At 43.0% G+C, this 26,503-nt stretch overlaps 1 protein-coding gene across 1 annotated transcript in view; it reads left to right on the top strand.

Annotated features, from left to right (window-relative positions):
• The window catches only part of LOC141273765 (protein ELYS-like), a 113,549-nt gene that overhangs the window by 12,000 nt on the left and 75,046 nt on the right, over positions 1–26,503 (top strand). The window contains exons 5-11 of the mRNA XM_073686103.1: positions 1,342–1,549; positions 5,760–5,873; positions 6,016–6,097; positions 7,274–7,424; positions 18,981–19,113; positions 19,195–19,373; positions 20,538–20,599. Of these exons, the coding sequence (XP_073542204.1) occupies positions 1,342–1,549; positions 5,760–5,873; positions 6,016–6,097; positions 7,274–7,424; positions 18,981–19,113; positions 19,195–19,373; positions 20,538–20,599 (929 nt within the window). The remainder of the gene's footprint in view (positions 1–1,341; positions 1,550–5,759; positions 5,874–6,015; positions 6,098–7,273; positions 7,425–18,980; positions 19,114–19,194; positions 19,374–20,537; positions 20,600–26,503) is intronic.

Genomic DNA, 26,503 nt, shown 5'->3' with positions numbered 1-26,503 from the left:
GCTGCAGTGGTATCTTTCATTTACACATTATAGCACTTGCTCACTTAGTTTGGGAATTAGTCAGACATCAGCATAGAGAAGACCCAAAATGGATAGGACAGACTGCACGATGTAAAATGTGTCAAATATTCCTATTTGTTTTTCTACCCTCCGCTCCTCCCTCCTGTCCTTATATTTGTTGCAGGATCTGTCTTTTGGTAGGACATAATGAGACTTGGTGTAAGGAGAAGCACAAATCAAGATGGTGCAGGGAGGTGGCGAGGGTGGACTTCGGTTTTGCTTCAGTTTGGGCATTTTAAAATGTCCAGAACAAAATGGGTATCTAGGAGCGAGCTTTACTCCAATGTTCTTAATACGGACAGACCTTTTTCAGATTCCCAATTGTTATTCAAAACTCCTTTTAAGTGGTCACTGATTCTATAACCAACGCTGAAATCAATACTACAAACCGCTCATCGCTTTTTGCATGTTTAACTTGCTGCCTCCTGATAAAGTGGCTGAAGAGCTGACTAAAATGTAGTTTTTTTTATTTTCCCTTTTAACAAACGTTCTGCGGCTGTTGGTATTATTCCCCTGTACCTGGGATAGGTTGTGTTGGATGTAATGACATGACAGCGTAGCTCTTCTCCTAGGGGTTTTCCAGGGGGTTCCTGGCCCTTGTAATGACTGTAAATGCTGGAAGTGAGATCTGAGAGTGATGAGATTTTTTTTTCCAAAACTCGCCATTCCCTCTGAAAAAAAAAACCACAGCTAAAATGTGTTTTATATCACCTTACTGCTGGTTGTACTGCTACTTTTCTCTGTGTTCTGCATAGGGGCAGGAGAGCAGGAGCCCCTCATGTCTGTATAGGAGACATCATAGCTAGTCTTTACTTAACAACTTATTCCACTGAAAATCAGAGAGGAAATGTAACAAATGTTTGTTTCTCATGTACAAACACGACAGCTTATGTAATTACAGGCAAATAGACTTAAAGGGGTTGTCCACTACTGGGACAACCCCTTAAACGAAATGTTCGGCCCCCCAATAAAAAAAACCCTATATTCACATCCCGTGCCGGCTCCGTTCCAGCGGTGTCCGCACTCGCGGTCCCGGGTCTGTGATGCGGTGGAATGACCTGTGATGCCCGGCGCCCAATCAGTGCTGGCGTCAGTCTGCGCCTTCGTACAAACTGAACATGGAGGATCCCAGATTTCTTCTTCATGTTTAGTTTGTCTGAAGGCCGGGACTCTGACGCCAGCACTGATTGGGCGCCGGGCATCACAGGTCATTCCACCGCATCACAGATGTGACAACCCCTTTTAATGTTGAAATGCTTGTTTCTGTCAATTTATTTATAGACCTTGAAGTCATTAGTGGGATACCTGCAGAAATCCCTAAACTCCGAAAAGCGGCTAATCGAGAGAGACGACACATAGGTCTTCAGCTGCTTGCACCTTCTGGAGCCATGGTCACCACAGTCAGCTATATAGCTAGAACTAATCACCTGGCTGTAGGATTCTCTGATGGATACCTCTCTTTATGGAACATGAAAACTTTAAGACGAGAGTAAGTAAAGTTTTGTTTATTTTTCCATATTCAAATGCATTACTTCATTCTTAGATACATTTCAAGATTTTCCCTCACGTGGCTGTATTAAGCTTGTTTTATTAGGGAAAATTGGTATTTTTTCTGGCCACACATTATTGTACATAGTAATTTAATATATAACTTTGATTAAAATGTGTGTATATAATGATTTTTTTCAAAGCTACTGCATATACTCGTGTATAAGCTGACTTTTTCAGCACATTTTTTTTTATGCTGAAAAAAAAAAAACCCTCGGCTTATACTCGAGTATATACTTACATTCTGGCTGTGGGGTGGGAGAGGTTGCGGCGGAAGAGCGGTGCACAGTCGGTAGCCGGCTGCTGCAGCTACCATGTGTGCCTGCTGCTAAAGAAAATTAATATTCACTCTTCTCCACGCCCATGGGGGTGGAGAGGAGTGAATATTCATTTTCTTTAATAGCGCACACTGTCAGTCGCAGCCACTGGCTCCGTTATCCTCTGTGCATGCTATTGGAGCACACAGTATCGCTGAGCTGCTGCAGGAAACAGACTGCTGCGACTGACACTGCGCTATTAAAGAAAATGAATATTCACTCCACTCCACGCCCATTGTCCCGGCGTGGAGAGAAGTGAATATCCCGGCAGCTCACCTCAGCGTCTGAGGGCGCATGGCAGTGGCGTCATGCGCTCATCAGCTGCTGGAAGAACAGGACGCAGCACTGGAGCAGAGGGAAGGTGAGTAGAAGTGTGTTATTTTTTTTCATGTGTGCATTGATGGGGGGCCATGCATACCAGGATTGGGGATGAGGATGATATGCACACCAGGATGGGGAAATTTACCAGTAGCTGCTGCATTTCCCACCCTAGGCTTATATCCAAGTCAATACATTTTCCCAGTTTTTTGTGGTAAACTTCAAGACTTATATATATATATATATATTTTTTTATTCTGTCCAAGTTGCATTGAAAGCCAATGGGAGGTGGGAAATGCTTAACCCCTTTACCCCCGAAGTTTGTTTGAACGTTAATCACCAGCGCAATTTTTACAACTCTGACCAGTCTCCCTTTCATGCAATAACTCTGAAACGCTTCAACGGATCCCACTGATTCTGAGATTTGTTTTTTTTCATGACATATTGCAATTTGTGATAGTGGTAACATTTATTTGATATGATTTACGTTTATTTGTGAAAAAATTCGAAATTTGGCGATAACTTAGAAAATTTTGCAATTTTCAAACTTTGAATTTTTATGCCCTTAAATCAGAGAGATGTGTCACACAAAATAGTTAATACATAACATTTCCCACATGTCTACTTTACATCAGCACAATTTTAAAACCAACATTTTTCTTTGTTAGAAGGGTTAAAAGTTGACCAGTGTTTTCTCATTTTTACAACAAAATTTACAAAACTATTTGTTTAGGGACCACATCACATTTGAAGTGACCTTGAGGGGCCTTTATGACCGAAAATACCCAAAAGGGACACCATTCTAAACATTGTACCCCTCAAGGTGCTCAAAACCACATTCAATAGATTTATTAACCCTTCAGGTGCTTCATAGGAATTGTTGGAATGTGGAAGAAAACACTGAACATTCTACTTTAGACCCAATTTTTTTTTTTTCATTTTTGCAAGCGTAACAGGATAAAATGGATCCCAAAGTTTGTTGTGCACTTTCTCCTGAGCACGCAGATACCCCAAATGTGAGGGAAAACCACTGTTTAGGGGCATGGTGGGGCTCGGAAGGGAAGGGGCCCTGACTTGGCTATTTGAATGTAAAATTTTATTTTTACACCAGGACACACCGGAAGCAGAATACTACTGTCAACATTGTTCCTTGCTCGTGCTGATGCATCGGCATGGGATAATGATGAGGGCAGCATTGATCACCCAGCGCTTGGGAACAGCGTTAACTTTACCACTGATTCCCAGGTGCCAGTTCGTGTGCTCCTGATGCGGCACACAGTTGCCACACGTATGTCACACAGGTACACACGGACACGGTTATCTCCGGTACCAGTATTTCCTTTACCGGAAATATCAAGACGCGTGAAACCGGCCTTACTCTGGACTCAGTCTGGCCTCTCTTTAGCTGTGTCCTGTTTTTCAGTCGTTAACAAAACTGTGCCCGACAGCACTTTTATGCACGCCTAATAAAAAGACTGACAATGTTGGATCACAGGCCAGACGGCGTCCACGGTGCCTCCATCTGCCTCATTACAGGGAATCTTCCGCTGGGGGTTCCTTCTGAATCGCATACTTACAAGGAAGCCCTAGCGTAAGCGCTCAGCACAGAGCGCAGGATAAATGTGAGCCGAGCCATACTGCGATCTTTGGGAGGCAGAATGAACAAAGCAGCAGATGAAGAATTGTTTTAATTTTTTACGCCGTTCCTCATGCGGTGTGAGTGATTAGATCGGGTTTTTATGTTTGGTAGCTGTCACACACTAAAAAACATTTTTGTTTTTTTGCATCACTATATTTTGAGAGCTATAAGTTTTCCATATTTTAGCCGACAGTCATGTGACCCCTGACGAAGCTGCTAGTGGGCAGCGATACGCGTGGGTGACCACAACAGGTATACTAACTTTGACCTCTTAATAGCGCATACAGTTATTATATTACACTCTGTATACTTTTGAACTCTATGAGTGCCTGCATAGTAGATGGTTTATGATTAACATTATGATCAGGATGTTTAGGCGATATTATTAGATGTCCTCCTCTCTTTTGATTGATCCTATTTATGCATCTTGTATTGTATCAATATTCTATATACTACTGCACTTTATAGTCATTCACTATTGAACCTTATGATCATGTACTTTTCTATCTTGGGCTATTTATGACTTTCTTTATGGTCACTATGACACATGTCTTGAATGATGACTGATTTTTCTATTCTAGTTAACCTGTTGGTGCATGTGTGGGATATTACGCCCTCACATGGTTTTGCTTTCCTTTTTTAAATGCTTTTAATGTTTTTTGTGTGGTCTAATGTCTTTTTGTCAAACTTCTGTTCAATAAAATGTTATATATTTTTGTAATACAAATATTTGGGTGCCTGGCTCTTTGTACCTGTGGCTCTTTCTCCTTCTTTCCACACCATGGCAATGATGTCACTGGGTCTCCGATTCAAGAGCAGAGCGGCATTTGTTTTTCTGCTCGCTCGCTAAATGCTGCGATCGCAGCATTTAAGGGGTTAAAGTGCTGGGAGCGGTGCGGACACTGCTCCTGACTCTGGGTTCCAGGTATCAGCTGGCACCCGCCGGCAACCGCGGCTGCACAACTTGTGTGGGCGCGATCGCCGAGAAGTAATAACACTTACCTGGTCCATAAGGTCCAGGGCACAGGGACGTATTATTACGCACAATGTTAGAAAGGGGTTAAAAAATCTGAACATTTTAATGTAATGATTTTGAGAATTTGGAAAAACCAGAATGAGCACCAAAAATGATTTTCACTGCAGGCGCTATGTAGAGCACTTTGATATTTTGCTACAGACTCAATCAAACATCGGACCACAATGATTAAAGCGAACCTGTCAGCAGGATTTAGCCCTTTAAATTAAAGGCATGGCGATAATAGCACTGTGGTGCTGATTACTGATACCTGATGTGAAGGGATCCGCTCAGTGGCTGTTGAATACTCACCTTTATGACGTTTTCAGAAAATGACGTCTTGTGTGCGTCAGAGGCGCTGCATATGCAGTGATGGCTGCGTTGTGGAATTTTATAAAGTATGCGGGTCCCTGAATAATCTGTTACCTGCTCCAGAAATAGAGGAGTCTGGTGTGGAGGGGTGGAGAACCAGAAGACAACCCAGCCCCCACGCCCTGTCCTGAAGCACAAGACACCATTTTATGAAAACTTTATAAGATGAGTAATCAGCAGCCACTGAGCGCATCCCTTCACACCAGGTATCATATTAATCAGCATCGCCGTGCTATTATGGCCATGCCTTTAGTTTATAGGACTAAAATCTGCTGGCAGGTTCTCTTTAACCGGTGTGAAACGTGCTTGCCGGCGCTTAGTGTGGTGGGCTGCATCATGTTTGTACAGGCCGGATATCCAGAAGCCGTGATGTGTTATTATAGCAGCTCTGCATGCAGTTATCATCTGGGATAAATCATAATTGTATGTCGCTTTGTGTAGGACATTTTAATGACTTAATGTGTGTGTATATATATATATATTTTTTCAGATACCATGTTCAAATTGAAGGGGGCAGAGTTCCTGTTTTCTCCGTCACTTTTCAAGAACCTGAGAATGACCCCCGAAACTGCTGTTACCTTTGGGCTGTTCAAACAAGTCAAAGGTAATTGTTAAAATCCAATTACTAACATTGCATCCTTTCCCCAAATTATTTTACATTTCAAAATTAAGAGTTCTGTATGTTGTCATTTCTTTAGCTCTCCAGTTATGTTCTCATCATAACCTTTTAATCTTTTCTACTATAGTGGTAGAGATTTAAGCTTTCATTTGCTGCAGTTGGCTTTTGGGGACAGAAAACGTTTACCATCAGGACAAATTATGTATGAGGTAAGATGTCTGTATATTTTTATTCTGTATGGTTTGTAATGTAAAGGGGGCATTCTCAAGTTGTCTGTAGAGCACCTCACAGCTCTGAACCCTCCTTACTTCCCGGTGGCTTGGGGGGGGGTGGTGAGTGCTCCTCCTCGAGTGACACTTCTGGTCAGGAGCTTTGTTTTATTACAACATTCACACTGTCATTGTTTGTTCTGTTACCACTTTATTTACATTATGGATGTATACACATTTGACTGCTTTAGGATCTTCACCCACCTCCAGCTGGTGGTCACTGTTCACTTTCCACTACATCTCTCCTGTGTCCCTTGCTGTCTTTGGTTATGTTTAAGTCCTTGCATATATTGTGTAGGGATTCATGCTCGGCAGTAGACGGCTTTTACACAGGCACTGGATTTTATTTTTTAAAGAAAACAAAACCATAAACACAAAATCCCTAGCCTTGTCCAGGCACTAACTGAACAAAATAGACCTTGGCTACTCATACACGACTCAGCTAGTCCAAGTTTGGTCAAACAAAACTGCTATTGTCCAAAGCAACCACTCATATTTGCAGTTTGGCGCACATGGCCTGTGCAGTCTCTTCTCAGAGTGGAATTCTGGCTTGTCTCTCTCTAACATCTCCAACACAACCCACTCTGCTTAGTCTTCCCCAGCTGACTGACTAAGGTGAACACCTAGCCTGGCTATATGCAGAGAAATCCAGGTGCACTTCATCAGAATCTGTAGGGCTAAGTTTTAACCCTTTGCACCATCTGCCAAAACAGAGCCTATAGGGCTTCAAATTGATTCAAATGTGAGGCTTGATGAGCTGCCACTAGATTCACACTGCCTGAATTACAGACGGCATGAAACATTGTTGTTGTACGATTACAGCCGTGTACACTTTTCACTGGAACCCCGCAGCATTTCAGAGAAAAATTTGTTTGAAAAGCCAGCCATGGACTATAGAAATAGACCTGACAAATCCGGCATGGTCCTTGGCTCACTTGTTCCTGCCCGCTCCAGTTGATTGATTTTGACAGGTCTCCTCCTATGTACACACACATGGTACAGACCTGTCAACCACCTGGAGTGGGGCAGGGAGAGGCTAGACTAGGTATATCTATTCCTATAATATAAATCTATCTATCTATATGTCAATTATTCTTTCTTTATTTTTTTTTACAGAACTTGGAATACTGTGAGGAAAGGTATAACCTGGATCTTTCAGCGAATACCCTATTTTTAAGAGGTCAAACAAACAGCATGAAGTTACTGGGCTGTCAGACTATAGAAAAATTCCATGCTCATAGCGAAAGAGAAGACGGTCTCCATGATGGTTTGTTTTTCTGTATTTTTCTCTTTCATGTCTTTTATTATGTTTGCAAGGCATATACAGAAACTGATCTGAAATTTGACTATGTAGAGTACAACAAAGTCTTATCTCATACATCATTGTTAATCAGAAGCCGACTAGATTAAGTTTCTTCAAATGTAAAATATTTGGACCATCCTGATCTGTCTGTACACGCTATTGTATACGATCACTTTCAAAAATTGGAAAATCCCTTTAACCCCTTAATTTTGGGGTCTTTAGGACAAATATATATTTTTTTCATCACATTTTTTGAAGATATAGCTGAATGAGGGCTTGTCTTTTGTGGAATGAATTGTATTTATAGGTGGAAATAGAAAAAATTACAAATGTATGTATATATGTGTATGTATGTGTGTATATAAAACACACATATATACATACACTTTGCATTGTTCACCATGCAGCTTCGCATAAATGTTGATATCATTATAGTAATCAGAGATATGGAATGTTTTTCAAAGGATATATATATATTTTTTACACTACAATATTAGTACCCTAAGGGAACTTGAACATAAAATCTCATGATCATATTGTTAACGCACATCGCTACAGTGGATTACCTAATTTATCCCCGTCAACCTATCAAACCCCGACTCTGGCAGTATCTGTTAAACTGTACTGTATGGCAGACCAAAAGGCCATTTTCGGGCTCTTGGTTGCCATAGTCCATTGGCACCGCTGCGCACATTAGAGGTGCTGATGATGGTCTGACAAAGGGAGCGCTCTTTTTTTTTTGGTCAGATTCTTTGTGTGCTGTTGTCACTATCGGCATATCAGATTGAACTGCTAAACCTGGTGAGAACACATCAGAATCCTGGCTGTGTATATCAATTGAGCTCCTGCTGCTCCGATGCAGAGGCTGTACCGTACAGATCCCTCAAGCAGTGCACAAAGTGACCTGATCATGACGGTTTTATACATCAGTTTGAGTTAAGGAGAGAATGTTTTCAATCCCCAGAAGTACTTTTTTCTACATAATTGAATCTACAGTTAGGTCCATATATATTTGGACAGAGACGACATTTTTCTAATTTTGGTTCTAGACATTACCACAATGAATTTTAAACAAAACAATTCTGATGCAGTTGAAGTTCAGACTTTCAGCTTTCATTTGAGGGTGTCCACATTAAAATTGGATGAAGGGTTTAGGAGTTTCAGCTCCTTAACATGTGCCACCCTGTTTTTAAAGGGACCAAAAGTAATTGGACAATTGACTCCAAGGCTATTTCATGGACAGGTGTGGGCAATCCCTTCGTTATGTCATTCTCAATTAAGCAGATAAAAGGCCTGGAGTTGATTTGAGGTGTAGTGCTTGCATTTGGAAGGTTTTGCTGTGAAGTAAACATGCGGTCAAAGGTGCTCTCCATGCAGGTGAAACAAGCCATCCTTAAGCTGCAAAAACAGGAAAAAAAAACATCCAAGAAATTGCTACAATATTAGGAGTGGCAAAATCGACAGTTTGGTACATCCTGAGAAAGAAAAAAGCACTGGTGAACTCATCAATGCAAAAAAGACCTGGGCGCCCACGGAAGACAACAGTGGTGGATGATCTTAGAATAATCTCCATGGTGAAGAGAAACCCCTTCACAACAGCCAACCAAGTGAACAACACTCTCCAGGAGGTAGGCGTATCAATATCCAAATCTACCATAAAGAGAAGACTGCATGAAAGTAAATACAGAGGGTTCACTGCACGGTGCAAGCCACTCATAAGCATCAAGAATAAAAAGGCTAGACTGGACTTTGCTAAAAACATCTAAAAAAGCCAGCACAGTTCTGGAAGAACATTCTTTGGACAGATGAAACCAAGATCAACCTCTACCAGAATGATGGAAAGAGAAAAGTATGGTGAAGGCGTGGTACAGCTCATGATCCAAAGCATACCGCATCATCTGTAAAACACGGCGGAGGCAGTGTGATGGCTTGGGCATGCATGGCTGCCAGTGGCACTGGGTCACTAGTGTTTATTGATGATGTGACACAGGACAGAAGTAGCCGAATGAATTCTGATGTATTCAGAGCCATACTGTGTGCTCAGATCCAGCCAAATGCAGCCAAACTGATTGGTCGTCGTTTCATACTACAGATGGACAATGACCCAAAACATAAAGCCAAAGCAACCAAGGAGTTTATTAAAGCAAAGAAGTGGAATATTCTTGAATGGCCAAGTTAGTCACCTGAACTCAACCCAATTGAGCATGCATTTCACTGGTTAAAGACTAAACTTCAGACAGAAAGGCCCACAAACAAACAGCAACTGAAAACCACCGGAGTGAAGGCCTGGCAGAGCATCAAAAAGGAGGAAACACAGCGTCTGGTGATGTCCATGAGTTCAAGACTTCAGGCAGTCATTGCCAACAAAGGGTTTTCAACCAAGTACTAGAAATGAACATTTTATTTACAATTATTTAATCTGTCCAATTACTTTTGGTCCCTTTAAAAACAGGGTGGCACATGTTAAGGAGCTGAAACTCCTAAACCCTTCATCCAATTTTAATGTGGACACCCTCAAATGAAAGCTGAAAGTCTGAACTTCCACTGCATCTGAATTGTTTTGTTTAAAATTCATTGTGGTAATGTCTAGAACCAAAATTAGAAAAATGTTGTCTCTGTCCAAATATATATATGGACCTAACTGTATGTAACTATATTCCGCAAAAGCATGAAAAAAAAATCTAAATGTTTAAACCTTTTCTGCTGTTTAGTAGATTTACTCTTTCAGAGCACTAGATGCTGTGCATTAGATGAAATTAAAGGGGGTGACCACTGCTGGACAACCTCTTAAAGGGAAACTGTCACCCCCTGGGACTTTTCAGACCTCTAATATGGGCATACAGGTGATAGAAATGTAAATCTATACATACCTGTATGCCTCATATTAGAGGTCTGGTTGGGTTGAAATGTCTTTTTATTCAATCTGTTTACTGATCCTTGGGGGACGGGAAGAAATCCCCGCCTACTTTATGAATTACAATGTCCCCCACACCCACTCCCTTGCCCTGTGACATGCAGTCTAGTCTTCCAAGTCCCGCTCCTGCTCACATCACCTTTAACACAAGGCGCACTTTTTTTTTCTCCTAGCTATGTGACTCCCTGGCGTCTGCTCACAAGATCACTGCTGGAAACATAACCGGGAGAAAAAAGTGTGACTCGTGTTAAAGGGAATCTGTGGCCCCCCCGGGTGATATCATACCACTACTATGGCCATACAGGTTATAGAAAAGTAAGGCTATGTGCCCACGATGCAGAAATGCATGCGGATTTTACATGCGTTTTTCCCGCCAGGTAGAAGCGTTTGTCAAGCGTTTTTGCATGCATTTCTACATGCGGGTTATTAAGCGCTTTTCAAAGCAATTTTAGCATCACTTGGAAAGTGCTTGACAACTTGGTCACACTATATAAATCCATGCAACCGGCATATATAGTGTGACCAAGTAATAGTTAAAAAGGAAAATAAAAATAAATGAATAAAATAAGAATGGTGAAAAGTAAAAAATAAAGATTGTACTTGCCTTCCGATGGCCCGTGGTCTTCTTCTCTGATGTGTCCAGTTTCCCCTGTGTCTCGTGGTGGTGTGAAGGACCTGCGATGACGTCATTGAGTCATGTGACAGGTCACGCGACCGCCGACGTCAGTGGTCGCGTGACCTGTCTCATGACTCAATTACGTCATGTCAGGTCCTCACACCACCGCGAGCCGCCCAACACACCGCACGCATCGCTGAGGAGACCGGGAGGACATCAGAAGGTAAGTATAATCTTTATTTTTTTATTTTAAATTCTTTTTTTTTACAGGTACCATTTTACAATTACGCTGCGTGTCCGCAAAATTAATGGACATGCTGCGTATTTTTCCGCATTGATAATCCGCAGCGGAAATTTCCGCACAGCACATGCGGATTATCATTGGGGATCATGGGGCACATATTACCAAGCGTTTTTTAAGCGTTTTCGCTGCGGAAATTCCACGGCAAAAGCTCTTGAAAAACGCATAGTGGGCACGCAGCCTTAATCTATACATACCTGCATGGCCCATAGCTGAGGTCTGATTGCAGAGAAAAGCACTTTAATTAATTATTTTTTCCACAGGCTTGAAGCAAACCCCGCTTATGTGCTTATTATTCCCCTAAATCCCCGCCTCTCTGCGTAATTATCATATCCCCCCACTCCCCTGCATGTCACAGGACCCTGTGTGGTGCACTGTGCTCCCTGACTTCCGGGCATGCGCAGAGGGCCGCTCACATAGAGCGCGCTTTGCTTCATCCCGGCCTCGACTCTCCGTGCACTGTGCTGCAGGGTTCTATTGCGCAGGCGCCGGGAGTCACCGTCACTTTCCGGCACCTGCGCAATAGAAACCTGCAGCGCAGAGCACAGGTAGACAGGCCTGGATGAAGCAAAGCGCGCTCTATGTGAGCGGCCCTCTGCGCATGCCCGGAAGTCAGGGAGCACAGTGCACGTCACAGGGTCTGTCACAGGGCCCTGTGACGTGCAGGGGAGGGGGGATATGATAATTAAGCAGAGAGGCGGGGATTTGAAGGAATAATAAGCACACAGGCGGGGATTGCTAGGCGTCTCCCGGACACCAAGCCTATGGAAAAAAGAATTGATTAAAGTCCTTTATGCCCAGAGGTCTGATATCGCCCAGGGGGGTGACACATTCCCTTTAAAGGTGAGGTGAGCGTGCGCGGGACCTGGAAGATGAGACTGCACGTCACATGCAGGGGAGTGGGGTTGGGTAACATTGTAATTCACAAAGTAGGCGGGGATTTCTTCACCCCAAGCATCAGTATACGGATTGAATAAAAAGACATTTTAAATCAACTAGACCTCTACTCTGGGCCATAGCGGTAGGTATACATTTACATTTCTATCACCTGTATGCCAATATTAGAGGTCAGGTAAGGGCCAGGGGGTGACAGATTCCCTTTAATAATGGACCAAGTTGCTATCTAAATTAATAATGGTGAAAAAAAGCAATATGATGTTGCTCTTCTGTTTTTAGCCTTCTGTTCCCCGCTTGTCTCTTAACATACAAATATCCCATAATTGCTGCCGTGGTCATGTGACATTTGTTCATGCCAGGAGATCGGCAGAGTACACAGGGCTGAGGGCAGAGGTGCAACGCCGACAGATTGGTAAATCCAACATGGTAAGCTAAACCTCCGACTCCACAGCACGGCCTCACTACTGAGCGTGTACATAAAGTGCAGCACAGATTTATCTCAACTAAAAGCCCAGATCCTTAGATCAGGAATAGAAAAGACATTTATAGGACATTTCATAACTTTCCCAAATTCTTAGGAAAACATTTACAGCACATCCTGCATTATACTACTGTACCCAATTTATTATATATTTTCAGAGTCGGTCCATTTTATACCGACTCCACCTAAATGGAGACCGACTCCACAGCCCTGGTTACATTTATTAAATCAGTAAGGTGACTGAGGTTGAGACGTCAGTGGAGTAGCTGTATAGAGCTACTATATATGCATATGTGCTAATCAAACTGCCCTGCAGTTACGCAATGTGGCACTTAGCAGTGGTATTTTTGTGCCAGACATCCATATAACTGATTTGTGAGCTACAGTGTATAGTTTGATGGATAGATATATTTGTGTGTATGTATGTGTGTGTGTATATAAATTAACACATGTGGAATTATATACTTAACAAAAAAGTGTGAAACAACTGAAAATATGTCTTATATTCTAGGTTCTTCAAAGTAGCCACCTTTTGCTTTGATGACTGCTTTGCACACTCTTGGCATTCTCTTGATGAGCTTCAAGAGGTAGTCACCGGAAATGGTCTTCCAACAATCTTGAAGGAGTTCCCAGAGATGCTTAGCACTTGTTGGCCCTTTTGCCTTCACTCTGCGGTCCAGCTCACCCCAAACCATCTCGATTGGGTTCAGGTCTGGTGAATGTGGAGGCCAGGTCATCTGGCGTAGCACCCCATCACTCTCCTTCTTGGTCAAATAGCCCTTACACAGCCTGGAGGTGTGTTTGGGGTCATTGTCCTGTTGACAAAATAAATGATTGTCCAACTAAATGCAAACCGGATGGAATAGCATGCCGCTGCAAGATGCTGTGGTAGCCATGCTGGTTCAGTATGCCTTCAATTTTGAATAAATCCCCAACAGTGTCACCAGCAAAGCACCCCCACACCGTCACACCACCTCCATGCTTCACGGTGGGAACCAGGCATGTAGAGTCCATTCGTTCACCTTTTCTGCGTCGCACAAAGACACGGTGGTTGGAACCAAAGATCTCAAATTTGGACTCCTCAGACCAAGCACAGATTTCCACTGGTCTAATGTCCATTCCTTGTGTTCTTTAGCCCAAACAAGTCTCTTCTGCTTGTTGCCTGTCCTTAGCAGTGGTTTCCTAGCAGCTATTTTACTATGAAGGCCTGCTGCACAAAGTCTCCTCTTAACAGTTGTTGAAGAGATGTATCTGCTGCTAGAACTCTGTGTGGCATTGACCTGGTCTCTAATCTGAGCTGCTGTTAACATGCGATTTCTGAGGCTGGTGACTCAGATAAACTGATCCTCAGAAGCAGAGGTGACTCTTGGTCTTCCTTTACTGGGGCAGTCCTCATGTGAGCCAGTTTCTTTGTAGCGCTTGATGGTTTTTGCAACTGCACTTGGGGACACTTTCAAAGTTTTCCCAATTTTTCGCACTGACTGACCTTCATTTCTTAAAGTAATGATGGCCACTCGTTTTTCTTCGCTGCTTTTTTCTTGCCATAATACAAATTCTAATAGTCTATTCAGTAGGACTATCAGCTGTGTATCCACCAGACTTCTGCACAACACAACTGATGGTCCCAACCCCATTAATAAGGCAAGAAATCCCACTTATTAAACCTGACAGGGCACACCTGTGAATTGAAAACCATTTCCGGTGACTACCTCTTGAAGCTCATCAAGAGAATGCCAAGAGTGTGCAAAGCAGTCATCATAGCAAAAGGTGGCTACTTTGAAGAACCTAGAATATAAGACATATTTTCAGTTGTTTCACACTTTTTTGTTAAGTATATAATTCCACATGTGTTAATTCATAGTTTTGATGCCTTCAGTGTGAATGTACAATTTTCATAGTCATGAAAATACATAAAAATCATTAAATGAGAAGGTGTGTCCAAACGTTTGGTCTGTACTGTATATATAATATATGTATGTGTGTATGTATATATATATCTATATCTCTATCCATATGTATATTTGTCACAGGGCCCTGTGATGTGCAGGGGAGGGGGGGATATGATAACTAAACAGAGGCGGGGATTTAGGGGAATAATAAGCACATAGGCAGGGATTTCTTGACATTCTACAGGAACGGGGAAGGAGACAGTAGGTTGGGGGTGGTTGCAGTAGCTTTGGTGTTGAGTTTGCAGCAAGCAAGGTCATGGCAGGCTGTAAGCTTGTTTGAAGAGATGGGTTTTCAGGTTCCGTCTGAAGGATCCAAATGTGGAGGCTAATCAGACGTGTTGAGGCACAGAATTCCATAGGATGGGGAGAAATCTTGGAGGCGATTGGGTGAGGAACGAATTAGTGTGTAGGAGAGGAGGTGGCCTTTGGAGGACTGGAGATTACGTGAGGAAATCTATCGGGAGATTAGTTCAGAGATGTACAGAGAGGAAAGGTTATGGATGGCTTTGTAGGTCAGTGTTTGTAGTTTGAACTGGATATTCTGCGCAATTGGGGGCCAGTGAAGAGATTTGCAAAGGGGGGTAGCGGAGGAGTAGCGATGCGAGAGATGAACCAGTCACGCAGCAGAGTTGAGGATGGACTGGAGGGGTGTGAGAGTGGTAGCAGGTAGGCCACAGAGGAGCATGCTGTTGTTGTCGAGGCGGGAGATGATGAGGGCATGCACAACCAGTTTAGTAGATGGAGGGATTCTGGAAATTTTTGAGCTGCAGGCAACAAGAGGTGGCGAGAGCTTGGATATGGGGTTTGAAGGACAGGGAAGATTCAAGGGTTACTCCGAGGCAGCGGATTGCCGGTACTGGGGAAAGTGTGGCGTCATTTATTGTGATAGAAATATCAGGTGGGGAAGATACGCAAGATGGGTGAAAGATGAGTTCAGTTTTGTCCACATTGAGCTTTAGGAAGCAAGAGGAGAAAAGGAGGATATGGCTGATAGACATGCTGGAATTCTGGACAGCAGAGCGGTGACATCTGTGCCAGAGAGGTAGATCTGGGTGTCATCAGCGTACAAATGGTATTGGAAGCAGTGAGATTTTGAGCTGTCCCAGGCCAAGGGTATAGATTGAGAAGCGTAGTGGTCCTAGGACAGAGCCTTGAGAGACTCCCAGAGTGGGGGCGGGATGAGGAGGTAGCGTGGGAGATGCTAAATGTGCGGTTAAAAAGGTATGAGGAGATCCAAGATAGGGCAAGTTTTTGATGCCAAAGGAAAAGAGGATCTGTAGTAGGACTGGCAGTGGTCTACTGTGTCAAAGGCTGAGGACAGGTCAAGAAGGAGAACAGAATTGTCAGCTTTGGCTGTAAGTAATTAGTAATTTTGGTAAGGGCAGTTTCGGTGGAATAGTGTGGGTGGAAGCCAGATTGTTAGTTGTCGAAGAGGGTTAGATGAGAAGTGAGAGGAAAGTTCAGCGTGAACGTGTTGCACAAGGCTTTTGGAGTCAAATGGGAGCAACGATATAGGGCGGTAGCTAGACAAGGCGGTTGGGTCGAGGGATGGCTTTTTGAGGATGGGCATGATTGTGGAATGCATGAAGGCAGCGGGGAAGGTACCAGAAGTTAGTGATTGGCTGAAGAGATGGGTAAGGGATGGGATGAGTGTGGGGAATGAGTGTCGAGGGTGACCGAGTCAATAGCTGATGTGAGAATGGCATTGTAGAAAGCAGTGGCGTTGACGGTGTCGTGGAGTGAGGATATGGATATCAGTGGTAGAATAGAGTCAGAGAGTGTACGAGTGTCTAGATGTGCAAGGTTTCTGCGGGGGTGTGCTAGTTGCTGGGCATGGGTGGCAGGTGAGGAGAACTGGGATGAGAGCGTATATGGTGGTCAGATAAGGGTAAGGGGGAGGTTTTGAGGTTAGATCGGGAGCAGAGTCGGATGAAGGTGAGGTCTAGTGTGTGTCCGTCTGTGTGGGTAGCTCAGGAGGACGAAGTCCAAAGGATGAAGTAAGCGACAGGAGTTTAGATGCTGTTGACTGGCGAATGTCAGTGGGGATGTTGAAATCACCCATGTTGATTGTGGGAATGTCAGCAGAGAGAAAGTAAAGAAGCCAAGAGGAGAATTGGTCAATAAAGGCAGTGACCGGGCTCTCAGGTCGGTATGACAGCCACTTGGAGGGAGAGTAGATGCGGACAGAGTGGACTTCAAAAGAAGGGAGGGTAGAGGTGGGATAGGGATAAAGGTGTAGTTGGTAGAAGGGAAAAGACCTACTCCTCCACCATGTCTGTTTACCAGGGCGAGGAGTGTGGGTGAAGTGGAGCCCACTATAACACAGCGCAGCAGGGGAGACAGTGTTGGCGTGTGTCAACCATGTCTCTGTGATGCCCAGGAAGGAGAGATGGGCCTCTCTGAGAGGTAAAGAGGTCGTGGACAAAATAGAGCTTGTTGCAGACAGAGTGGGCGTTCCAAAGTGCTCCAGAGAGAGGGAGCAGGGGGGTGGGCGTTAGGGGCACGGGTTTTATTTGGGAGAGGTTGCGGTAGTTTGCAGTTGGTTGGAAGCGATAGGAGGAGGAATTGGTGGGAGTTGTGAATTATGGGGCTCCAGGATTGGGAGAAGGAGAGTGTCCGGCTTGTTTTATGTTTATAGATAGATCTGAGGTTGAGGAGCAGGTGTGCAGATGAGGTCAGGTGAGGGGGTAAGCGGGAAGGAGAGATTATTATTTGGTTAGAGAGTGCTGAGGTTTGGGGGATAGCGAAGGAGAGTAAGGATTAGTGGTGCAAAGACAGCAAGGGCGTATGTAAGCATAATGAAGGTTTAAGTGTGAATGAGAGAGAGAAACTAAGCACAATTAGTAAATAGTTACTCCTACCTTCTGGCCTATTTCCGGCTTATTTCAGATTAAGACCCTTAAGCACGACCCTTAAGCACGACCCTTCAGAGCCAGACCCATCTTTATCTAGAAGTTTCATCTCTACCCAATGTGGGTTTGCGTTTTTTTTTTTATTTATTGGGATTCGCCCTTTTATGATTCAGAATAAGATGTTTAGATTTTTTCCAACCGCTTCAATTAAGTGCTTATGACCTGCTATTAAAGGGAATCTGACATCTGATACTTGCTGCCCAATCTGAGGGTGGCATGATTCAGGCAGTGGCTGAGATCAGTTAGTGGATTGGGCATGAAGTGTCAGATGTCAGGTTCACTGTAAAGCGCTTGCACGTACTGTGTGTGTTCGGCTACTGCTGCTAGACTGCATTTGTGGCCGGTTCCTTTGGCAATAAGCTGTAAACAATAAAAAAAGAAAATTTTTAAGTAACCTGTCGCCATGAAAATGCAGTCCTATCTGCAGGCATCATGTTATTGAGGAGGAACAGATTAGATTGATATATAGTTTTGTGGAAAAAAAAAAATTCAGTATAAGCTGTTTTCATCACCTAAATCTGTTCTTTCTGAGACTTTCAGTCCAGTGGGCAGTCCTGTCAATGATTGACATCTATCACTGTAAGTACACTTGTACAGAGAAAGTTGTCAATCACTGATAGGACCGCCAACTGGACAGAAAATCTCAAAAGGCAGAGGTTTGTGATGAAAATACGGGTTATACGGACCTTTTTTTCAGTAAACTATAGATCAATCTAATTTGATTTTCCTTCTCAATAACATGATGCCTGCAGATAGGACTGCATTTTCATGGTGACAGGTTCCCTTTAATATCAGGAGAACAGATGCAAATTTTAATGAAAAGTAACTGCAACAGTGATTATGTATTTTATCAAATGCAACATATGTAATATTTTATGTAAGATTCACTTCTACGTCATTAAAAACACATGCAATAGAACATCTAAATAGGTTTTGTGATACTAACACACAAGGTTTCCAATCCAGTTAAAATGTATTACTTTTATACTGCAGTTAAAAGGATTGTTCACCACTCGGGGAAACCCCCTCCTCAATCCCTATGTTTTCCCCTTGTAAAATAATACATATACTCACCTCTGTTGCCGGTGCTGTTCCCGAGGTGTCGACACGGGGTCTCCCAGGGCTCGCATAACATTGTCATACGATCCTTGCGGCCAATCAGCGCTTGCTTCACTCTGCCCTATGGGTGTTATTTTACTGGGCCAAACAAGGATTGAGATGGGGTTGTCCAAGTAGTGGACAACCCATTTAAAGACGGTGTCTGTCTGAAAATGCAGTACTTTATATGCATGTACTTTGTGGAGTTTTAAAATCTTCTAATAAAAATTGTGACCTGCAGGTTAAAACTTATTTCAAGATTTGTCAATGAAATGGAAAGCCCTCTAGGGTATTATTATAGACTGCAAATAATGTTTTTGTACATATTTCTAGCAATATGATTTCTTTTCAGTTACATCGCCTGATACCAGCGTGTCAATATTTAGCTGGCAAGTTAATACGTATGGACAAAATAAGCCTTCAATTTACATGGGAGTGTTTGATATAAATCGTTGGTCTCAAGCACAGATGCCGGATTCTTTAAGGTAAGATTTTTTTTTTTGTGGGAGAGGAGAGTAATGGCATTCCTTTCATTGTATACTCCAATTATTTTCTTTCTCTCACAGGCCTGGTCAGTTTCTTAGAAACTGTTCATATGTTGCATTTTGGTCTCTTGAAGCCTTGACAAACATGACTGATGACACCATCTTTGATGTTCTTGTACATGAACGTAGTTTGAGTAGAGGTGTTCCGCCTGCATATCCACCACCAGAACAGTTCTACTTTCCAAGCACCTATAATTTTGGTAATGATTATTTTTAATTATTATTGATGGCCTTGAATAGTAAATTAATTTATATATATTTTTTCCTATATAAATTAGACCTATTTTAATATAATAATGTTTATGTACCCCTCCTGCTACAGTTTGACCCTGTGATAGTACATGCTCTGGCATTATTACGGCACCCTGATTTTGTGCCATTATTAGTCATTGTTCGCTTCTGGGATTTGAACTGAAAGCTGTCTAGAAGCCAGTGCAGTAGCCATTGAGCTATACACTGAATAAATCTAGGCGTTCTATTTGGTTATATGATTTTCAGTGCAAACCAGTCTGCAACTCATTGGGACTTTCGCACATACCTCCTCCAAGCCAAATATAAATGATGTGTGACTTTGATATGTGATTCTGATATCTGACTTTCTTCAAACATCAGAATCACAGTGACTTTTAGACACCTCGGGTATTTTCATGGTTGATCTCATAAGCCAAGAAAAACTTCTTTCATCAATTGAGTGAATAGCTCAATGGTAAGTGCACTGGCTTCTGGACAAAGTTTTGGGTTCAAGTCCCAGCGAATAGTGACTTTTTTTTTATCACATGTCAGTCAGTTCTCAGACAAGGTATTTAGCCTCAAACTGGCATAATTCTGATGTTTGACTTTGATGTCTGATCATGTCCTAAAATGGACACTGTAAGTTGATTCCCTGTCATAAACAGGTACAGTGTTCCACCTCACCCATCTCCTCCTCACCCTTTCAGCAGCAATAATGTGCCATCTGTCCATTCCACATCTCATCCCTATAGATCACCAAGAAAAAATGCCACTTCTCCATCCCACCTGTCATCAGGAATGATGCACCCCTTGTGTGTCCCTCTCCCATCCTCACCTGTGATCAGTAGGAATGATGTGCCATCTCTCCATCCCACGCCTTATTAGCAGGACACACAGTGCATTGTGAAAGTATTTGGCCCCCTTGAACTTTTCTACCTTTTGCCACATTTCTGGCTTCAAACATGAAGATATAAAATTCTACTTTTTTGGGGAAGAACCAACAACCAGTGGAACACAATCATGAAGTGGAACGAAATTTCTTGGATATTTTAAACTTTTTAAAAAAATTAAAAACTAATTTAGGTTTAATGAGTTTTCTGACGATATTTTTTTTGTTTTCTGTCATATTGAAGATGCTACTTGCTTGTTGAATTCCGGAGTTATCCACATCACATGCACTGGCTTTCATAAAGAGGTAAAAGAAAAATGAAATCTTTCCTATCTAAAATTGACAAATTTGCTTGAGATTTTTATTTATTGAAAATTATAATTTTTTTCTTTAAAAGGAATCTGTCAGCATGTTTTTGCTATGTAAATTAAGGACAGCATGACGGGGATAAAGCACTAAACTCAATGGTGTCATATGTCCACGCTGTGTGGTGGTGTTACACTTTAATCACCTTGATTAACATTGCTGTGAGGATCCGGCAGGCCGGCAATCGTCCAACTCAGCCCCCTTCTGTGATAAGCACCTCACTGTCTGTAGAGAGCCTGGTGTGGGCAGGGGCAGCTTTCTCATCTCTGCTGCATTGCTAAACCTAAAAATTGTGTCCCTACTACTGCGCCCAGTAATCAAAGTGGTACATCGTTGGATTCAGGGTCTCTTTGCCTACATCATGCTGCTTAGAGGAGGTAGCAATAATCTGCTGAGAGATTCCCTTTGATCATTAAATCTTCTTAGAACAGTTTATATACAGTAGATGCACTTTGTTTTTGCAACACTTTTCACCTACTCAAATGAATGGGAAAAATAACGTTTTACATACATACATACATACGTACGTACATACATACGTACGTACATACATACATACGTACATACATACATACACCATACATACATACATACACCATACATACATGCATGCATGCATACATGCATGCATGCATACATACATACATACATACATACATACATACATACATACATACAACAAAATGCACGTTTGTACGCAGTGTTTTTTTTTCCAACGCTTTGTTTTGGGGCAGAAGCATTTGCAGCAAAAATGCAATGTCTGAACATTTATGTTTCTGCTTGTCAATGGAAATCATTAAAGTGAACCTGTCACAAGGTTTGTCCCATATAAGATATGGCCACCACCGTTCAGCCCTGATATACAGCATTCTATAATGCAGGGTATATGCCCCCAAGCCGGCCTGCAAGACAATAAAAAGATGTTTTATTATACTTCCCTGCGTGGCGGTCGAGTCTGGTCCGAGGGGTGTCGCCCGTCCTTGTCCAGCGTCGTTGTCCTCCTTGCTTTGTGTGGATGACTCGTCCCGTACGTCATCCACAGATTCTCCCGGCATCGTGCTCCTACACAGGCGTACTTCTCTGTCCTGATGAGGGCAGAGTACAGTAGTGCAGTGCGCATGCGCCTGGGCTCTTTGACCTGTTCTGGCACATGCACTGCAGTACTTTGCTCTGCCCTCGACAGGGCAGAGAAGTAGGCGTGCACAGGAGCGCAATGGCAGGGGACTGTATAGATGACATACGGGACGCGTCATCCACGCAAAGCAAGGAGGAGGATGACATCGCAAGAAGGGAGGCACCGAACCAAGACGAGCGACACCCCTCCACAAATTTTCCAGTGATCAGGACCTCCTGATGTCGGGCTCGAGAGGATCGGGATTCTTCGCATTCCTCTTTCCTTTTGCCGTGGTCCGGAGGCCGACATCTTGCTGATCAAGGGGTCCCTCAGCCTGTCCGGTTGAGCCAATGCTCCCGAGGAAAACTGCTTCCCCCTCGGGGGGCTCTCAGTTCACGCTGCTCAAGCCCTGCGTGCAACTCCTATGCGTCCTGAAGATTGAATTTGCAGCACTTCCGGTTATAAAGGTAGCGACATGCAGACCTCTAGTGCCTGGTGAGCGTTCCACCGTGGAACGCACTGCTTCTTTTTTTTTTTTTTTTTTTTTTAAATGGTGCCAAATCCTAAATTTAAGGTGAAATGCCTTTTTGATGATTCTGATGGAAAACGGGTGTGATAATACTATTTAAGTATTGTTAGAGGGGAGCTGAGGTTACCAGTGCATCCAGAATGACCGCTATGGAAGGACAAACCACTGGTCGCTCTGATACACCTGCTGAACCACCAGTACAAGTCAGTTATCTGGGGATTACTCCCTTTCTGTTTCACTTACTGATTCCATCTGTCTTCTTTAGTATTTTTATTCTATGATCCCTTGTTCTTATAGGACAAGGTGATCCCTGAAAGATCTGTGATGCCTTTGGCCACTAAGAAAAGAGGGAAATGATTTTCCATCTGTAACACAAAGCTACCGGATACATATGGGAAACAATTATGCACTGACTGTATTGCCAAGATGGTTAAGGAGGAACATTCCTCTTTTATGACTGATATAAGCACCATAATGTGGGAAGAATCTAGTTCTGAGGAGGAAGAATTGTCAGGTTACTCTGATCCTGAACAAGAGGAAAGAGAAGGATCTATCTCCGTTTCCCCAAAGGATAAAAATAAATCTTTTTTCCTGGGAAGATACTGATGTACTTCTATCAGCCGTGAGAAACACCATGAAAGTCGAGGACACTCACCAGCCCTCCCCGGTACAGGATAAAACGATCGAGGTTTGAGAAGCCGTATGAACAGAGTATTCCCCGTTAATAATCATATTAAAGCCATGATACTAGAGGAGTGGAAAGACATGAAAAATACACTAATTTATTCCCAGAAGTTTCAAATCACGTCTACCGTTTGAACCAGAGGCAATTAAAATTATGGAAACAAATCACTAAAATTGATATCCCGATATCCAGAGTAGAAAAGAAAGCATCCACCCTATTTGAGAACTCATCATGTTTGAAAGACCCTATGGACAGGAAAGCAGACTGTCTTCTCAAAAAGACCTGGGAGACCTCTGCTACAATAATAAAAGCTTAAATAGCAGCTACCTCGGTAGCAAGGTACATGAATATATAGTTAAAGCAATCAGAAGGTCATCTGAGGAAGAAGACTTCCAGAGATGAGGTCCTAGAATCCATTTCATTACTAAAAATGGCAATGTGATTTATGGCTGACTCCTCAGCCGAGTCAATTAGATTTGCCGCAAGGAATGGGGCACTTTCCACCATGGCTAGGCGAGCAATATGGCTAAAAACTTGGTCAGGTGATAGCCATTCAAAGAACAAACTGTGTTCCATCCCCTTTTCTGGCCTTTGAGTATTCGGTCCAGTTCTGGGCGATATGGTATAAAAAGCCTCAGAGGAAAAAAAGGGGTTTCCAGAAGAAAAACCTAAAGTATCATCCTTTCTGAGGCCTCGTTCCTATCAAAGACCAGAATATACTGGGAAGATGGAGCTACCCGAAGGGAGGTAATAGAAGGAATATCTTTGCCAGTGCAGGAAATGGCACGTGTAGACAATGATGCGAAGAGAGTAGTTGGGAGACTCCAATACTTAAAGCATGGACAGAAGTATCCAACAATCCATGGATACTCCAATCAATTGCAGAGGGATGCAGAAGAGCTTTCGTAGGGAAGATTCCACCTATCTACGCAGTCCCCACAGGTCTCCAGAAAGCTAATGACGGATGTGGAAAAATTGGTGGATTCAGAGTAGTAATACTAGTGCCAGAAGCAGAATGGCTTGTGGAATACTATTCAAACCTATTTTCAATAAAAAAAAAAAACGGGGGCGATTTATAAATATAAATTCTCTAAACATGTCAGTGGCATACAATAAATTCAAGATGGAGTCGATAAGATCAACGATTCCACTAATAAAACATGATAATGTGTACGATAGATCTATTATCATGTACCCATTCACCCTCACAGTCAAAAATATCTAAGATTTGCACTGAAAAAGGGGGAGAACATTCTGCATTATCAGTTCAGATGCCTCCTATTTGGTCTATCCTCAGCCCCACGTATCTTCACCAAACTAGTGGCAGAAGTTATGGCTTTCCTGAGAGAGCAGGGAGTATTAATTGTCCAGTATTTGGACCATTTCCTATTAATTGCAGAGTCACCCCAGCGACTAAAAGCCAGTATAAGGGTATGTGCACACGATGCAGAAATGCTCAGGATTTTTTCCTGAGCGTTTCTGCATCTCTCTGGCAGGAAAAAACGCATGCGGATTGTACATGCGGTTTCCTGCCAGGGACATGCGGAAATGAAGCGGTCTTCACTTTCATTTCCGCATGCGGGTTGACAAGCGCTTCCCAAGCGATTTTAGCATCACTTGGAAAGTGCTTGTCAACTTTACACTATATAAATCCATGCAACCGGCATGGATTTATATAGTGTGTGAATGTCAAAAAATAAAAAATAAATCTATACTTTACCCTCTGATGGCCCCCGGTGTCCTGCTTCATCGGTCCCGGCTGCCGGCAGTGAAGACTTTAGGACCTTCCGACGTCAGCGTCACGTGACCCGTCACATGACTCTGACGTCAGCGAAGGTCCTTCATTCAACCGCGAAGTGCCCGGGAAGCCAGCAGGACGCAGCGCGGGCCGTCAGAAGGTGAGAATATATATATTTTTTATTTTATTCTTTTTTTTTTAATGGTACCTGGGTCTGGATGAGAGTCCTCTCATCCACACCCGGGTACCATCCGCACATTAGACCGCATGAAAAGCGCATCAACATATACAGTGATGCGGATTCCATGCGGTCTAATGCAAGTCAATGGCGGCAAAAGAGCAGCGTTTCCGCAAAATTAATTGACATGCTGCGGATTTTTGACCGCAGCGTTTACGCTGCGGAAAAATCCGCATCATGGGCACAGCACATGCGGATTTCCATTGGGGAACATTGCTGCCCTTCTACCATGCGTTTTTCATGCGTTTCCGCAACTGCAAAAACGCCGCGGAAACGCATGAAAAACGCATCGTGTGAACTCAGCCTAACTTCAACCGTCTTGATTATAAAAAAAAATCTGGGATGGATTGTAAACTGGAAGAAATCAGATCTTATACCAGGAAGAAGAAGAAACATCTTCCTAGGAATCCTCCTAGACTCAAAACTAAAAATATCCCTTTTACCAGTCATAAAAACAAACTTAGAGACAGAGTCCTCTCTTTCGGAAGGAAATCACAAATCTCCATCTGGGAAAGCATGAAAATTTTAGGATTAATGACAGCTTCTATACCCAGAGTTCAGTGGAGCCAATTCCACTCGAGACAACTACATCAGATTCTAACAACCTGAAACAGGAAGATGGACGGTCTAGACAAGAAAATAAGCTTGTCTGTGATAACCAGGAAGTCATTAACATGGTGGACTTCCAGGGCCAACCTACAGAAGGGGATTATGTGGAAGTTGTCTCCATTTGTAACCGTCACCACTGACGCAAGCAACAGTGGCTGGTGGGGTCCATATAAACGATCAGTACCTACAAGGTACCTGGTAGGGGCGAAACCTTCCCAGATCATCAAACCTCAACTCCAGGCAGTCTGGGAAACATTAAAAAGATGTCGGGCAGACCTAAAGAACCAATACATCAGAATCCTGTCAGACAATATCACAACAGTGGCCTTTCTCAGACATTAAGGGGAATCAAGACCTCACCATCTGCAAGATTTAGCAGGAAAGATTTTTTAGTGGGTAGAAGAAACAGTACTATCAGTAAGTGCAATACACCTGAAGGGGTCTCAGAACTCCGTGACAGATTTCCTCAGTCGGGAAACAGTGCAGCAGTCAGAATGGGAACTAAAGTGGGAAGAATTCCATCGCATAATACATCGATGGGATACTCAGTGGTATCTGTTCATCACAAGGAAAAACGCACAAACAGCCAAATTCTTCTTCCTCGATCCAAAAGACAGGCTAACAGGGGTAGATGCTTTGTCCCAGAAATGGGACATGGACTTGGCATATGCCTTTCCTCACTTGCTCTTAATTCCAGCAGTGCTAAGGAAGATACTGGAAGACCAAGCCAAGGTAATAGTAATATTACCCTTTTTGGCCCAGGAGAAGCTGGTTTCCTTTACTGAAAAAATGTCCCTAAAAGATCCAATCGTTCTTCCAGAGAGACTGGATCTGCTGATCCAGGGGCTGATATACCATCCCAACGTAAAGTTCCTCCAACCTGCATCCTGAGAGGCAGATCTTGAGATCTAAAGATCGTTCAGATTCCGTC

Source organism: Phyllobates terribilis, unplaced genomic scaffold (genome assembly GCF_046119375.1).
Source record: "Phyllobates terribilis strain yellow unplaced genomic scaffold, ASM4611937v1 Scaffold_5__5_contigs__length_657084704, whole genome shotgun sequence".
NCBI lineage: Eukaryota > Metazoa > Chordata > Amphibia > Anura > Dendrobatidae > Phyllobates > Phyllobates terribilis.
This window is presented reverse-complemented; position numbering and strand designations above follow the sequence as displayed.